At 44.8% G+C, this 16,157-nt stretch overlaps 1 protein-coding gene across 16 annotated transcripts in view; it reads left to right on the top strand.

Moving 5' to 3' along the window:
- Positions 1-16,157, top strand: part of ANKS1B (ankyrin repeat and sterile alpha motif domain containing 1B) — a gene marked incomplete at both ends in the record, with an annotated part of 1,047,539 nt that overhangs the window by 1,014,949 nt on the left and 16,433 nt on the right. For all 16 annotated transcript variants that reach the window (XM_080935870.1, XM_080935862.1, XM_080935868.1 and 13 more), the window contains 3 exons: positions 5,310-5,321; positions 6,262-6,348; positions 12,707-12,844. In XM_080935870.1, coding sequence (XP_080791996.1) covers positions 5,310-5,321; positions 6,262-6,348; positions 12,707-12,844 — 237 coding nt within the window. The remainder of the gene's footprint in view (positions 1-5,309; positions 5,322-6,261; positions 6,349-12,706; positions 12,845-16,157) is intronic.

Below are 16,157 nucleotides of genomic sequence, written 5' to 3'. Positions count from 1 at the left end.
TGTTCTCTACTGGGAAGGAACGCTTCAGTGGAACATAAAATTCAGATGGACACACACACACATACATCATATATATATATATATATATATATATATATATATATATATATATATATATATATATATATATATATATACACACACACACACACACACACATATACACAAATACTCTCACATGCACATATAACATGCATACACACAGGTACACACACACACACTGCTGAAGTTGTATTTATAAGTAACAGACTTAAAGACTCAAAGTCAGTGAGAGATCCTAGTTTTAAAAAAGAGAGAATTAGATGTCAAGCAACTGAGTAAGAGGACTATCGTGCGCACATATACCATATTCACAAAAAAGTAAAAACTCAAAAGCAAGGAAGACAGCATCTGAGGAAGGATAGCCAAGTTTGTCCTCTGACCATGAGCACCCACCTACCCATGCATGTAAACACACACACACACACACACACACACACACACACACACACACACACACGTATGAAGACTCAATAAATTGGCTTAAGCTAAAAAAAAAATCACAAAATGTTTATTTTTTAATTGCAAAAGCAAAATGCCATTGCAAAGAATTCTTTGTTATGTGCTTCCAAAAGCAGAGGCCAGAAGAGAAAACAACTAATTCTACCACCTAGCAGTGGTGAGCATCCTCCTGTTGACACCTTGTTCATGTGGGACCCCTCAGAGTCATTCCTTAGGCCCTCCTGGGAATCACTCCTTCGATAAAACCTGGAAATGTCTGTACCTGTTGTTTCATGGTCTATTTTAAACCACGGTTATATTTGGGAAATTTTTTTAAAAGTGTTTCAGTAACTTTTCATCCTCATTATTATTTCTGGTGGTTGATTACAATATTCCAATCCATAGTGAAGACAATCTTTCAGCGAGTTCCCTTGGTTGGTGTGTCCGGTTCCACTTTAATATATATATATATATACATATACATATAGCCAGGGGTCTTGGCAAGGGCTTGTTATTTCCCCAGTGCAAGTCACTAAATGTAGAACAGCTGAGCCAAAGGGCATAGCCATTTCAAAACTTTGCAGAACTATTGCCAAAATGCCTTCTAAAACCTCACTCACGTGCCGTGAGGGACTGTGCCCACCGGTGTCTCTCAGCCTTATGTGTCTTGCACATGCCCCTCCCCGCTGACCAGGGACCTTGTGAGAAGCCGAGCATCTTCAGCAATGCTGCCTAGTCTTAGCAATAATATCTATTCTGCCTGTAACTCTAGCATCTCTTTCCAACTCTTATTTCATGTGAAGAATGTTTTCAGCTCTCACAGCCCTCTGGAAACCACAAAAGGATTAAATAATCCTTGCTAATTGCTCTCAAGACTAAGAGCTGTAGCTAAATGCTAATGGCAGATGGGGGGGGGGGAGGCACTTGTCAAACGAGCTTTGATAAACTAGCTCCTAGGAATGAACGCAGGGTGCCACACGGGCTGGGTTTACGTGCACAGCGTCAGAGAGCAGCGCTGACAGTGACTCTCAATCAAACTGATCGATTGCATCTTTAGAGCAGTCACGCTTAAAGTGTGGGCCCCAGACCTGCAGAGTCAGCAGCATCTGGAAATTTGTTAGAATTACAAATGTGCAAGCCCCAGCCCACTTTCCTGAGCCTCTGGGTTCGGAGTGGGCCCTGTAATCAGTCATGATACCATCGCAGAATTCAGATGCGCTCCATAGGTGGAGAGCCACTGCCTTGGTCCTGTGGGATTTCCGCTGAGGATCCTGTGTAGGTCAGCTATTCTGGATAGATACCTTATGTCATTGCACCTGGAGATTGGCCAGGCCTAGAACAGAGTTAGAGGGCATCACTTTGGGTCACGATAAATTTGGACGTTATCTTTGAGCTCTCTAGCACTCTCCGCCAGGAGATGTGTTTGGAATGGCTATGGCTCACTCTGTCCATGTTACGCAGTCTTGGTTAGAGTCTCTGTTCCCTCAGCCTTTGAGCCAGAGTTCTTGAGGCCACAAAAGCCCTCTGGAGTCATTTGGCCACATTTCCCAACCAAACGAGGCACTTGTTAGTGACACTTGAGAACCCTAACTATTTTCTAAAGAAATACAGGAGCCTCTTGATGGCCTTACATCACATCTTCTCTGGCTTGGGGCACCACAGCTCTCCTGATGATTCTGTACAACCCCAGCTCCATGCTGTTGTCAGTCTTCAGCTCCAGCAGCCAGGAGAGTTCCCTATGAAATGACTGTATCATCCACTTCTGACATTTAAAAAAAAAAAAAGGCAACTCCTTAGGGTTAAACCTGGGGCTGTAGCTGTGGGTGGTCCTCTAAACTCTTCCAGGGAAGCAGAACCCATGGAATTCCAAGCATTAGCACGAGGTGGAGAAATAAATGTGCCAACATGGGAGGTACAGGATGAGTCTTTCCTCAGAAAGCAATCTCAGCACTCCGTTTTACAGGGCAAGGGTTATTTCTGAAGAGGTATTCCAAGGTCTGCGTTCCATGCCTCAGTCTCCCCGAAGCCTAGCTGGTTTTGCTGTGCAAACCCTGATTCTGCTTCCTGTAGTGTTGAACCATTTAAAAGTCACCGAAGGCTACAAAATAGTGCTGTCGGATCTTATTTAAACATACTTGGGAAAACTGAATATCATCACTAGGCTTTGTAACTAACTACAGGAAATATTAGATGGCAAACTAGGTATGATCCAGGACTGAACGTCTAATTAAGAAAGTATTCTCAGGGGAGCCCGTGTTTCAGGTACGCTGTGAGTAGCCAGGGTAGTGTAAGAAAGACGGCTGGGAGCTGGGGAGATGGCTCCGTGGGTAAAGGCGTTGCTGCCCAAGCGTGAGGGCCTGAAGCTAAATCCTCAGCATCCACAGAAAGACGGGCACATGCTGTAGCCCTGCACTGGAGAGGCAGACAGTGTACAAGCTCACTGTCAGTTAATTGAGCCAAAACAGTGAGTTCTAGGATCTCTGAGAGACCTGTCTCCAAACAATAAAGAACAGCAGCAGAGTAAGACACATAGTGCTGATATTTGGCCTCTACTCATGTACAAATGGGTAAGTGCACATGCACATCACACACACATAAGCACATATACACATATATGCAAATACATACACAAAAATGCACATACATGCACATGTACAATATAGGCACACATATACATATGTATATACATACACACAAAACATACACATATCATGTACATATAGTTATGCATGTATGCATATATACATATGCACATACACACATATACACAAACATGCATACTATATATACACATGCATACACACAGAAATACATACACACAGAAATGCATATACACATACCACGTAGAAACACATACACAATATATATGCACATATATACCCAGATATGCACACACATACACACATACTATATATGCACACATATACATAAACACATACACACACAAATACTACATACACACATACATGCATACATATGCACATACAAACACACATTCATACCACGAACACACAAGGATAGAGCCAGTGCCCCCAGTGGGTAATCAGTCTTGGTGAATGACTTTATTAATACCTGCCTTCCCCTTTATTGAAGGCGAACCTTTCCATGTTTGCTATTCCAGAAGTATTCTTTGCCCATCACCGTTGCTGCATATGTCAGCCTTGTGGCTGTACCTTACGCCCAACTCAGAGTGTGTGCTGTGTGAGCGGAGATGTGCTCCTGTGCTGCCCTGCCCTTCCTCCCAGAAGGCATCTTTCGCAGCCCTGTTCCCACTTAGATCCTCCTTAGCAAGGCACTCACTTAGATGGCCAGTTTGAGCAATGACGTTCACTTACCAGTTCACATCCCTGAATTGAAAAGACCCTGAGCTTTTCCAGCGACCGGTGCAGTGGACTGCTCAAATTAGCCACCCAACTGCTGAACAAATAACAAATGGGTCTTATTCTTAATACTAAACAAAATATTGGTATTTTCATCTTAATGTGGCTACCTATTGTTTCAGGTTACAAATAGGTCTGGCCAGGACTAAAATTCTCATGGGAAGAGATGAGGGCGGTGATTGGCTGAAGTCCATTGTTATGCTTTGCAGAGAGTTCTTCACACTCAGTTCAGTCTCCGGCCTGTGCTGCCTAGCCTTGTATTCATGAGTTCAGCCACCGCTTTGCCTTAAGGCCAGCATCTAGCATGTGCTCTCTTCTAGCCCTGCCTTGGAAAAACATTCAGAACATGAAAGCACATATGTTATATTCCATTTTTCTAGAAGGACTTGTTTGCTGGTGGTTACAAAAGAAAATTGCCACGTCTAGGTAATCTTAAAACTAGTTAAAAAATCACTTCAAGAGAACCTCTTTTTATTGCCTGGGAACAATACATTTAAAATAATATTCTTAGTAAGTAAATTCCTTCATCTCTGAAACATATGACAGCTCTCACAAAAGATTCCGTGTCAGGACAATGAGGACAGGGTAAAAGACCTCTGGAGGGGGGGCAGGGTAAAAGACCTCTGGGGGCAGGGAGGGGGGACAGGGTAAAAGACCTCTGGGGGCAGGGGAGCAGGGTAAAAGACCTCTGGGGGTAGGGGGGACAGACTAAAAGACTTCTGGGGGTGGGGGGCAGGGTAAAAGAACTCTGGGGGGGGCAGGGTAAAAGAACTCTGGGGGTGGGGGGGAACAGGGTAAAAGACTTCTGGGGGCAGGGTGGGGGACAAGGTAAGGGGACGGGGGGGGGGGACAGGGTAGAAGACCTCTGGGGGCAGGGCGGGGGCAGGGTAAAAGACCTCTGGGAGCGGGGAACAGGCTAAAAGACCTCTGGGGGCCTGGGGACAGGGTAAAAGACCTCTGGGGGCGGGGGTCAAACAAGATGCAACGTAGTCACCACCACCGAGTCCAGTGAGTTTCAATCACCCGTTAAAAGCCTTCTTTAATTCTGGTCACATTTCAGAAATTTTTTAATGGAATAGTGAGTGACATGCATGAATTTCAAAAGTTCCTATCCCTTCCCAGAATCCCCCGAGGTATAGGGCTGGCTGTCTAAGGCTCAGCGTGGACCCTTCTAGCACATCAGCGGCTCTGTAAACAGGAAGTTGAGATAACAGAGAAAGGGAAACAGAGGCAGGGCCAGCGAAAGCTTGGGGCAGTTTCTGAAGTAACGGTCTTGTGGTATCTGCCTCCATCTGTGAAACCTGCTGTCTTTCTGTGGCTCCCTTTACTTTTTTTAATGAGCTTACGCTGTCAGTGAATTGTTGAAATGGTTGCCTTTTTTCTCACGCCCTCTCATGTGTTTTCTCTCCTATTCTGTCCCCACCTGGCTTGCGTGAAAAAATGCATCAGGCTAACTGTCAGGTAAGTTCGTCTCCATGTTTAACGTGATGATTGAGGGTACTCATGGAGGAATATGAAGTACACAAGACTGTTGGTGACCGGTGACAGATGACGGGGCTAAGCAGGAAAGGCACAGACTGTGTAGCTGCAGAAGCTGCCGACCCCGCATGTGAAGCCAGTGGGAGCATCTTCACGAGAGCTTAGCCTGCAGGAATATGGCCGAGCTGTGGGTTGAAGTCGATCACCTGTCCTGTCTAGCAGATTTTTCCCGTGGTTCCGAATAAAGGCTGCTCCTGGTTACCGAGCAGTATGAAATCCTGTGTGGTCCTGTGTGGTGCCGCTAAAATATTACATCCGCTTCTGGGATTTGGCCAGGATCAAGGAAAATTTTGCGGGGATGTATTTTAAATCCCTGTACTGGGTCCACATCTGAACATTCCCTGGGCCCTGAAGAATGAAAGTGGCGAGGAGGAAGGCACAGCGGCGCCATATATTTTGTTGCTGCTGAAATGCTCCATTATTGTCGTCAGTGTTAAGTGATGTGACCTCCTGCTGATGTCGAGGGAAAGGGGGTACCCTTGTACTGTAAGATGTAGTAGGGTCAATAGATACTTTATAAGCCCAAAGCATAGCTAATGACAAGAGAGACAGCCATTTAATAGTGCGTGTGCGTGTGTGTGTGTGTGTGTGTGTGTGTGTGTATATGTGTGTATATATGTGTGTGTGGTGTAATATGTGTGTGTGTATGTGTGTGTGTATGTATGTGTGTGTGTATGTGTGGTATGTGTGTGTGTATGTGTGTGTGTGGTATAATGTTTGTGGTGTGTGTGTGTGTGTGTGTGTGTGTGTGTGTGTGTTAGCATCACTTCATTTTTATCTTTCGGGAGAAAAAAAAACTCAATGTGCTCCAGTTGCTATGCAACAACACCCTGTTCTAACAGCATGCTAATTTTAATTTCAGAAGTCTACAGAGCAAATGAAGAAAGTCCCCACTATTATTCTCTCCGTCTCCTATAAAGGAGTCAAATTTATTGATGCAGCAAATAAGGTAGGTGGCTGAGTGGCAGACATAGTCCTGAGTATGGGAACACAAAAGTCTGGCATGCCCCATTTTGCCATTACACACACACACACACACACACACACACACACACACACTCACACACCCCTTCATGCTTCCTGCTCATGACTATGGCTGCAAATGCACACACGTGTATCCACTTACACACACAGAAAGGCATGATTCATTTGGTCTTGATGTAGGATTGTTATACGTGTTTACATTTCACGGTGTCCTCTCTAGTAGACGGGGACCACTTAACAGTTGTGTCCCTTTGGAACTAGAAGACACTGAGACAGCAAGAGCAGCACATCACTTATTAAAAAGGCACAGGATCATTCCTTCACCAGACGAATGAGAAAAAAAGGTCTTTCTGTTGTTCTTTAAATATATATAAATATATATAAAATGTTCTTACCTTTGGAAACTACACTTGCTCTTAGCCAAAAAGCCAGGAAGTGGTTGTCCTCTCTTTTGGTCCAGGTCGTAAATAGCTGGTGTAAGTGGCGCACACCCTGACTTTTTGCAGTCTATAACTACCTTTCATTCCCAGCTACTGGAATGAAGAGAATTGCTACCGTTTGTTTTCTTAACAGACTCAGTCAGAGAAGCAGCTGAGGACATGCTGTGTCCTTGTGCTCACAGTGGGAACGCTGGGCAGCTCTGATGTCAGAAGTAACCAAGTGGGTTGCGTTTGACCTAAGACCGTGTTAGCATTCCCTTCTGAGCCAAGACCACAGCGTCTTGGTGGTAACCTAGAAAGCTTAGGGTGTGGTTGCTGTCACAATCATAAAAGCTAACCAGCTTCTCACAAAACCCTAAAGGTCTGCTGGAGTGTTTTACTCTCCTGTCCTTTCAGCCAATAAAGGGAGAGATGGGGTGATGACTATTGGTATGTAGTGTTTGTCTTCTGTATTAGTCACCCTGTTCTTGCCCCCAGACTCACTCCATTTTGAAGAAACAGAATGGAGAGTCATGAAACCAGTCAACTTCGGCAGTGGTGACAGGGAGCAACCAGACTGCAGCATCAGGGAAACGTCCCGTGGACGATGACCTTTCTATGTCTACAACCTTAAGCATCTGAGTCAACCCTTTACATTTTTTCTATAAGATGTTGCATTGGCAGTTGGATAAACCCAAGTACTCCCAAATATGCTACAGAAAACAACCTCCCAGTTTGGGGGAAGGTTCTAGAACTGAGGTAGAAAGCCTGTAACACAGCATCATCATAATGGCTGACAGTAATCAAAGTAATATTAAGTGTATTATCTTTAATGATGGCTCAGCTGTGCAGTGTGTCGTTGGCTGTCATTATGTCAGATTACAGTTGCAGAGACTCAAATCAGAACAACCCTTGATTGGCTTTTCTATTTCTTGGAGAATTTAGTTTCTGGTACTTAAAATTGCCTTATCCTTAAATCAGAGTTGTTTAAAGAGTTCTTCAGCTGGAATGTTCATTGACGGTATCGTTGCTATTTGGTCTACCCAGTGTGAAAGGAAGATATCTCAGAGATACCATGACCAAGGCAACTCTTAGAAGGACTACATTTAATTGGCTGGCTTACAGGTTCAGAGGTTAAATCAATTATTAAGGCAGGAGCATGGCAGCATCCAGGCAGACATGGGGCTGAAGGAGCCAAAAGTTCTACATCTTGATCCAAAGGCAGACAGAAGACTGACTCCCATGAGGTTAGGAGGAGGGTCTCAAAGCCCACTACCACAGTGACACACTTCCTCCAACAAGGCCACACTCACTCCAACAAGGCCATACCTTCTAATAGTGTTACTTCCCTGGTCCAAGCATCTTCAAACCACCACAGAAGGCTTCGGCACTTGGACCCTACCCCAACACACATACACACACCTACCTCACCATGAGATCTGGGGCAACTGCCTCCCCCTACTGAATTTGAAAAACTTGAAAAGCAATGTTGAATTTGACACTCTCTGAGCTGAGTTGGATTCTGACAATTTCTGAATATGCGTCTTTGCTCTTAGAAGTTACTGTAACCTAAAGCATCATTCAGTAATATGATAACCCACCTGTGTCTGCATTAATTGCATCCTCTCTGACCAAATCCCCACCATTAGAAAGTGAGGGATGCTTATCTGGGTCTGCTGCCAGTTGTAGACAGACACATAGAGGACTGTAGACTCTTGACCGTACCTCTTGAGAGACTTCTGACTCAGTAGCCAGTGATTGTGTAGACCCCTGCCAACCTCTTTGAAAGCATCAGCACAGAAAAATATGCGCAAAATTATCTTTTGCATAAATAAAGACCCTGGATAAAGACATCTTGAGTGCCTTTCATGTCCTTGCATTGTGGCCTGCGACCCATTTTCAGGAGCAAAGGCACAGTGTGCCTGGTGGCAGTGGTACCAAGGTATTTGTGACTACTGCAACATGTACCTGGCTCTCTAAAGAGCTGGGGGATGTTTACTTCAACTTGCTGTGTAGTTGCTCCTCCCCTACATGACAGTGTTGAAAGAGACTGGGTGACTGGAGGGGATAGTCTAACAGTTGCTGTGTGAGAAGCTCAAGTAGAGATTGGTCAAGGAGACAGAAAGAAAAACAAGTCTGAGGCCCCACTGAGAGCTGAGGAGAAGAGGCGAACTCACGTGCTGCTCTCTAGGTCCCTTGGATTGTCCCTCACTGGGATATATGGTCTTGGTGGGCCACTTTGCTCTGAGGCTGAAGGACTTGTATGTGGAAGTGTATGTCATCTTACCTTGTCATCGTAGTACTAGTGGCCACGGAGCCTGTGCTAAAACACACACCTTAGTGTGCTTCCAACGTGCTGGCTTCTTCCCCATGTGTTCCTATGCCTTCCAATGGTATGATGGACTGAGTTGTCCAATCCTCACACACACCCAAAGGTCCCTGCCCTTTGTCCAACATCTGCCCACAGAGACAGTCTGTTTGTCATGACTTTTTTTCCACTGCCTAACCTAATACTACCTCTATTACTCCACAGCTACCTTCTACCAATTAGTTTAAAGAACAATGGGTAATTAATTATATGTTAATTACCCTTCCTTTCCTATTAGCCCCCATTAGGGAATGCAAAAAATGAACCCTCCAATGAAGCATTTCTTTTCTAGCCAATAAATGAATACCTCTGAGTTCACAGGGAAGGGCCAGAGGCCTAGTTATAAACACATAGATGCATTGCCTAGCAACTTAGGAAACTAATCACTAAGCCTGACTTAAGAAGGAAGAAGCAAAGGGGAACTTGCATTTGAAATGAAGCTTGGAATAGATTTAGTCCTAACATGTTTTAGAGAAATTATATCAGAGTTCTGCCTGCATCCTTCTCTAAGGGGAAAATTTCAGTCCCTTAATGCAAAAGAGACTAGCCTAAGAAAGTGGTCAGGAAAAGCTCTCTGTTGTGGGGTGAAAATGAAAGGTGTGGTGAGGGGCAGATTCCTAAGCTGCATCCCTTTGGGATCCCCCTTCTTCGGTTTGTCATATTAAGTGGCCCTCTCCAACCCTTCTCATGAGCCTTTGGCAAGCTCTGTCTTCCTTATAACAAGCATTCTTAGACATGAAAGCTAGAAATGTACATCAGAGTCTGATCTTACACGGAGCTACAGACAGTACCTCTTGATGACATCACTCTTGATGACATCACCTTTGAATGTATTAAGTAGACAGAAATTAATGCATGACTGAAGGGAGAAGAATGCCCTCTTCTTTGAGTCTTCTCCAAAGAGTGAGTTGACCATCCAGTCTCCATACAGCCATGGAGCAGCTTCAGAGTCCTTGGATCCATTCCACAGAGAGAGAACCGGCCTCCCCACCCTCAAAAGTGAGAGAGGTAATATCCCTCAGACAGTCCTCACCATGACCTACGAAGGATATTATCACGAAGGTCTGTGAATAGATTCCTGCCTGCCTGTAGACTGTGTTAGTAGCATTGCTTCCCTCCTAGCCAAGACACTCTCAGCTGTGAGGAAAGATGTTTGTATGACACATGCATCACAGATGCCTCAAGGGAGCACGAAAGCCAACCCTGAGCCTGGGATGTGCTTCAGTGAGACAGCATTAGCCAAGCATGTGAGGCATACGCTGGGCTCCATTCTCCACTCTAGGCCTGGCCTCTTGGGGACAAGAAGGAAAAGACCTCCAGAAAAATCCTCAGAGAGTTCAGATGACAGAGCAGGACAGAGCACTGGAGAGCCAACTTCCCAGCTTCTTGGTTTTGCACAGAACCACAACACTATGGAAACGAACGCTCAAGAGCCAGGAGATTGAGTGCAGCAAACTCCACAGGGCACTTGTAACATTTCCTCAAGGATGCAAATGGTGGCTTAAAGACAGAGCCAGTACTCACTGGCTGCTTGTAGCTCCCGGGAAGGTGTTTCAACTACTTGACTTAGTGTTCTGACAAAATGCAAGATAGAAAAGATAGAGAAGGTCACAGGGACCATCCCCTTGAGGCAGCTGGTCACATTGCATACACAGTAAGGAAGCAGAGAGCAACATATGGTAGTACACCCAACTCCATCTCTCCCTTTCAGTCAGTCTAGGAATGGGCCCATGGATTCGTGCTGCCCACAGTAATCAAGATATCCCCCCACGAGCATGCTCAGATATGCTTATCCCAAGTGAGCCCAGAGTCCGTCACTAGCTAGATTGACAACGCTAACCATCACCACCAGGTGAAGCCACTCAGCCCAGACTTCTAGAGTCCAACAACCACATCCAGTGATGGCCAACTCCCTGCACCTGGTGACACAGCGCCTTCAAAGGCTCCACAGACCATAAAATTCCTTCTAAAGACTCAGGGGTTCCTAATTTAGTGTTCTGTTGAAAGGAGTGCTACCTGAATGTGGGAAGAAGAACGTGACTTTGTACATTGAAGCCATCCGGCAGTAGGATGTTACTTGTTTATGGTTTCCAATTTCAGTTTGAGTTATTTTTGACAGAGCAGCTGCACACAGTGTCAGCACTCAAGGCCATGGCGACGGATGTCTTAATTTAATTGTCTTTTATGTGTTAATTCTGTAATTGCTTTCCGACCACAGAGCTTGGTAGAGTGAGGGACATGGAGTACTCACTGAGGGTGCTGGCAGGGAAGGACGTTTCGTAAGTGTTTTGAAGCATTGATGAGTGTAGACGCAGAACATCATGTTGCCAGCGGGTTCTTTAAGATACTCAATTAAGAAGTAGTTAGGATAGCTGAAGCATCGGGGGGTTCATATCTATGACAACTCCAAAAGACGTGTGAGAAATTATAAGATTTTTTTTAAAGGATTGCATTATTGCAGGGCTTTTGAAATATATCTGTGTATCAAAAGAGGTTTCCAGCAGGTTTTGGGGCAAAGATGATGTTCTCTGGTTACTTCCTGATGCAGGACAATGCCTCTAAACTGTTCCTCCCACCAGTCATCTTCAGAGGCTGGAAGGGAGAAGACACGAGAAATGCAGTTCTATCAAAACAGAGAGGAGGGAAGACGAGAAGCATTACAGTAAGCTCAAGAGCCTGTCAGCTCTCTAAAGAGCACCAGACCTCAGCCCTGGCTTCACACCTTCCACACACCTGTAAGATACCGGCAGTAATACACCCGGGTGCTCCAGCATGTGTATACACACGCACACGCACACACACACACACACACACTCACACACACACATTCTGTCATGGGTCTAGTGATAGAGATATCCCATATATAGGTCTTTGCCTCCAGCAAGGAACCTGAAGCCTGAATATCCCAATGTAGTGTTTCCCCGGCCTACAGTCCCAGCCTCCTGAGAACCTTGAGGAGAGAGAGTAGCACTAGGGTTTCCCCTTCTGCTTTGTTCTGAACCCACCCTCACTGTGGGGGCTCTTCTCTAACACAAGCAAAGGCCACAGGTTCCATCCCAGCACCAAAGAACAAAGAGCAGGAGGAGTGAGGACAAACACCACCTCTAAGGATCTGAACAGACTCCTTTGGTCTCAGCTCCCCTCATGAATACACACAACAAGTGATTGCTCCCAGGCGAGACTGCATACCTACAGCTAGACGTGGGAATCAGAAATGGGAAAATGCTTAGTAATGGCTGTCACCCAGACTGCTTCCGTACACAGCACTTGGCAAGAGCCACTGATCCAGGATATGACTATTTTAGGTGGTTGTTCATTATTATTGTTGTTGTTTTTGTTGTTACTAATTATTAAATGAAAGTATTCCTTTCAGATCTGGTGTGCATTTACTCATGAACAGCGCATTGGATCACTTTGAATATTGCCAGTCTAGAACCTTCCAGAGAAAAGCAACTGGTTCCCAGATTACCTGTTCCAATTCCAAAATATGTTGATTCTCAACAGAAAGCAATGATCGTTTGTGTCATTTCTTCTAGAACATAATCGCCGAACATGAAATTCGTAATATCTCCTGCGCTGCCCAGGACCCTGAAGACCTCTCAACATTTGCTTATATCACAAAAGATTTGAAGTCCAACCACCACTACTGCCACGTGTTTACTGCCTTTGATGTGGTGAGTTCCCATCCTCTTTAGATGAACGGGTGGGTGGGTGGATGGATGGATGGATTGATGGGTAGATCGATCGATTGACCAATCAATCAGCTTGCTATGATGATCTGCAGTCTATATAGTTTAACCAACAGGGATTGACTCCCCATCAATTTGGAGCTCATAAATCCATGACTAAAGTTACAGTAAGCCTGGTTTCTTCTGAGTTCCAACATGTGAACAGCCACCTTCTGATCAGTTTGTCTCTGTGGTCTTCCTCACACAGAGACACCTGTATCCAGATTCTCTCCCTTTTCCAGGACAACAGTCAGCCTGGACTAGAGAGCCACACTAATAACCTGTGTTAACTCAGTCTTCTGCAAAGCTCTACCTTCCAATCCCATCACACCTGAGGTACTAGAGATTAGATCTCCAAATGGGATTTCTGAAGTGATCACAATTCTACCCATAAAGCCATAAAGATGTATTTTTGGCAGGCTTAGCTTGCTTGAGTCTCCTATCAAGTTTTAACTCTATACTTTTCTGATTTCTCAGCTGTTTATACTCAACTTTCAACTTCCTTTTTTCTGATAGGAGAAATCCTTCCCCTCTTCTGGTGCCAAAACAACAGCAAGGTCTCCCAGCCTCCTGCCCCTTTGTTATCTCTGCGTACTTCTCCTGTGGCCATTTCTAAGTGTTAGGCATGATAAATATGTTTACCTTTCTAATATTCAGCTTTCTTTATTGACTTGTAGTTAGATTAGATACTATACAAGTAACAGTTGGGACCCCCCCAAAGTTTGGCCTGTATGTTCTCTTCAGAGTAAGTCTTAAAACAACTTCCTTGAGACGTGACACCACGCATAGTCATACTTGTCATTAAGCCTGAAAACTGGTTTATTACAGCTTTCAAAAATGAAAACAAAATTAAATTAAATTAAATTAAGAATTTAACAATACATGTCCCCTTAAGCTAGGCCTGCCCTCAAGCCGACACAAGCCGGCCAACTAGCTCTGAGATAGAATCCCGGCTGTTCTGCTGGACAGGTGTGACTGTGAGCCCCAAATAATTTACAATCAGAAGAATTCAAAATGCCACTTTATGTGATTGTTCTTCCCTACTCACTGGATTTTTTTTTAAATAAACAGATTTGGAGAATTAAACATAAATTAGTGTGACACGTTTTAGGAAACCCAGGATGGTTCTGTATGGTGGCTACAAGAATAGAATAAGCCTTTTTTTTCCAGCTCTAACGAACTCCACAGACCAAGTCCAGCCATGTCGCAAAGTTGCACCATGCCGAGGACTCTGAGCCAAGCTTACACTTAACAAACTTTATATCTTGCTGTGTGTCACTCATTCCTGTGGGTCTTGATGACGGAAAATTGGAAAGGATGAATGTGGCCTTATAAAAGACCCACTGACTCAGGAGAGACAAGGAGAATAATACAAAACTGGTGTGTGGTCAGGATTGCAAAGCAAAACTCTCCACGGCTGCTTTAAGCATCTCTAAATTCAGTTGTTTGCACAGACCTAAAGCACTGATTAAAGTCAATATTGCATTGTTGATGCCGAGAATGTGTGTATAACCTGCCGTTCTTGGGAAACTCTGTTGTTTCTGTAAAACAGTCAGATTTCATCCTTTCTGCAAGTAGCTTGGTTTTCATGACACACCTTCCTCTCTGAGAGCTGGACAGGTGGTACAAAAAAAAAAAAAAAAAAAAAACCAGGCAGATTCTGGCTCACACCCCAGCCCAGCTACACCCCCCCCCGCCCCGTTCCCCGATCTTAGACTTTCTGGAGTCCCAATTTCCTGATGAATAAAACTGAGACAGGGGTTTATGTCCCATGGTTTTTCATCGGGATTGAAATGAAAGAGTGTGTGTAGAACCCCTCACAAATAAGGGAGTTAGGCATTGGCTGGCTTCTCCCCCATCTCCTCCCTGCTGACAGACATTGGCCAACAGCTTGTCCCTTTTCTGCTAAATGATACTTCACTTCCCCTCTGCTTCTGGAACAACAGATACAAATTAAAACTGAAGTAGAAAACTTTGGACAGAGCATACTGGCTCACCAGACCTCAGGGCTCCTCGGCTGCTTTAGTCACCTCACCCTGCTGTCCCCAGGCTTCCCCAGCCTTTCCCCTAAGAGATGCGACACTTTCAAAAAAGAGTTGCATTATTAAGATTCTATATGACTCCCTTTCACAAGACTACCAGAGGCCAAACTAAAACCAGCACCTCTGACCCCGTGGTGACACCACAATGGGGCGCTCAAACAGAAGGACAGGTGGCAGCAGGGGGAATAATGACAGTTTAGTTTTATGATCACTGTGTCTTGATAAATTTGGAGGACTCGAGGCCAGCTGCTGCTGCTTATTTATCTTTCATCCAGATGTTCGACTTAATGTAGGCACTCAGAAGCTGGGCGTTCTTGGATCTGCTCCAAGGAATTTCCGTTTTTCACAAACCTGGCTCTTTAATCCCCTCTAAGTGAACACAGTTTGTCTAGCTTGGAAAATAGTAACAAAGGCCATCAGCCTTCACCTGGACCCTTGAGCAATTCCGAGACACAACAGCTTTGCTTGTAGAGGACGAAAAGGTTTCTTTGTATCTCTCTATATAGGGCAATTCCATAGTTCAGTCCAGATCTTAAGGCTTTACAATTCATTTGAGACAGTCCCCTGGGCTACCCCAGATAACAAAAGAAGTAACAAATTCTTTCTTCTAGGTGGTCTGAATGAGTGGTTTGTTTTTCAGTTTAAGGTTATAGCTCTTTGACCTTGTAGACCTTTGATGGGCAGAACACTTTTACATACTGTTCCAACATACGGTCCAGTTTTATCTGCCTTCAAGAAGACCTCAGTGTTGTGGCAGAGAAAAGATGGCATCAAGCATACAAGGCAGCTGCCATCAGGAATCACAGCCGTGTGTGCTGTTCTTAGCCAGAGTCCCCCTTTCTCTCCCTTTCATGTTGTCTGAGACCCCAGTCGGTGGAATGGTGTGATTCACATTCAGGGTGAGTGTCCCCTCTTCAAAGAAACACCCTCAGACTCAACCCAGAGATGGGTCTCCATAGGTGGTTCTGAATTCAGTTGAGTTGCCAGCAAAGATCAACCGCCGTAGACTGCTGTGTTAAGTTAGCGTGCTCCTGTGGGTCAGCAGAACCACGCCCACCCTGTTTTAGAGTCTGTGCCCTCAATATTGTGGAATCTGATTTCTGTTCATCTCACTGACTGGCTAGATCTGGAACATGTCTCAATCTCTGTAGATCTGGTTTCTCAGGATCCAGCTGAGCCGTGGCATCATAGCCGTGGGATACGCTAGGAAGGAAGGA

This window comes from Micromys minutus, assembly GCF_963924665.1.
Source record: "Micromys minutus genome assembly, chromosome: 22".
Classification (NCBI taxonomy): Eukaryota; Metazoa; Chordata; class Mammalia; order Rodentia; family Muridae; genus Micromys; species Micromys minutus.
This window is presented reverse-complemented; position numbering and strand designations above follow the sequence as displayed.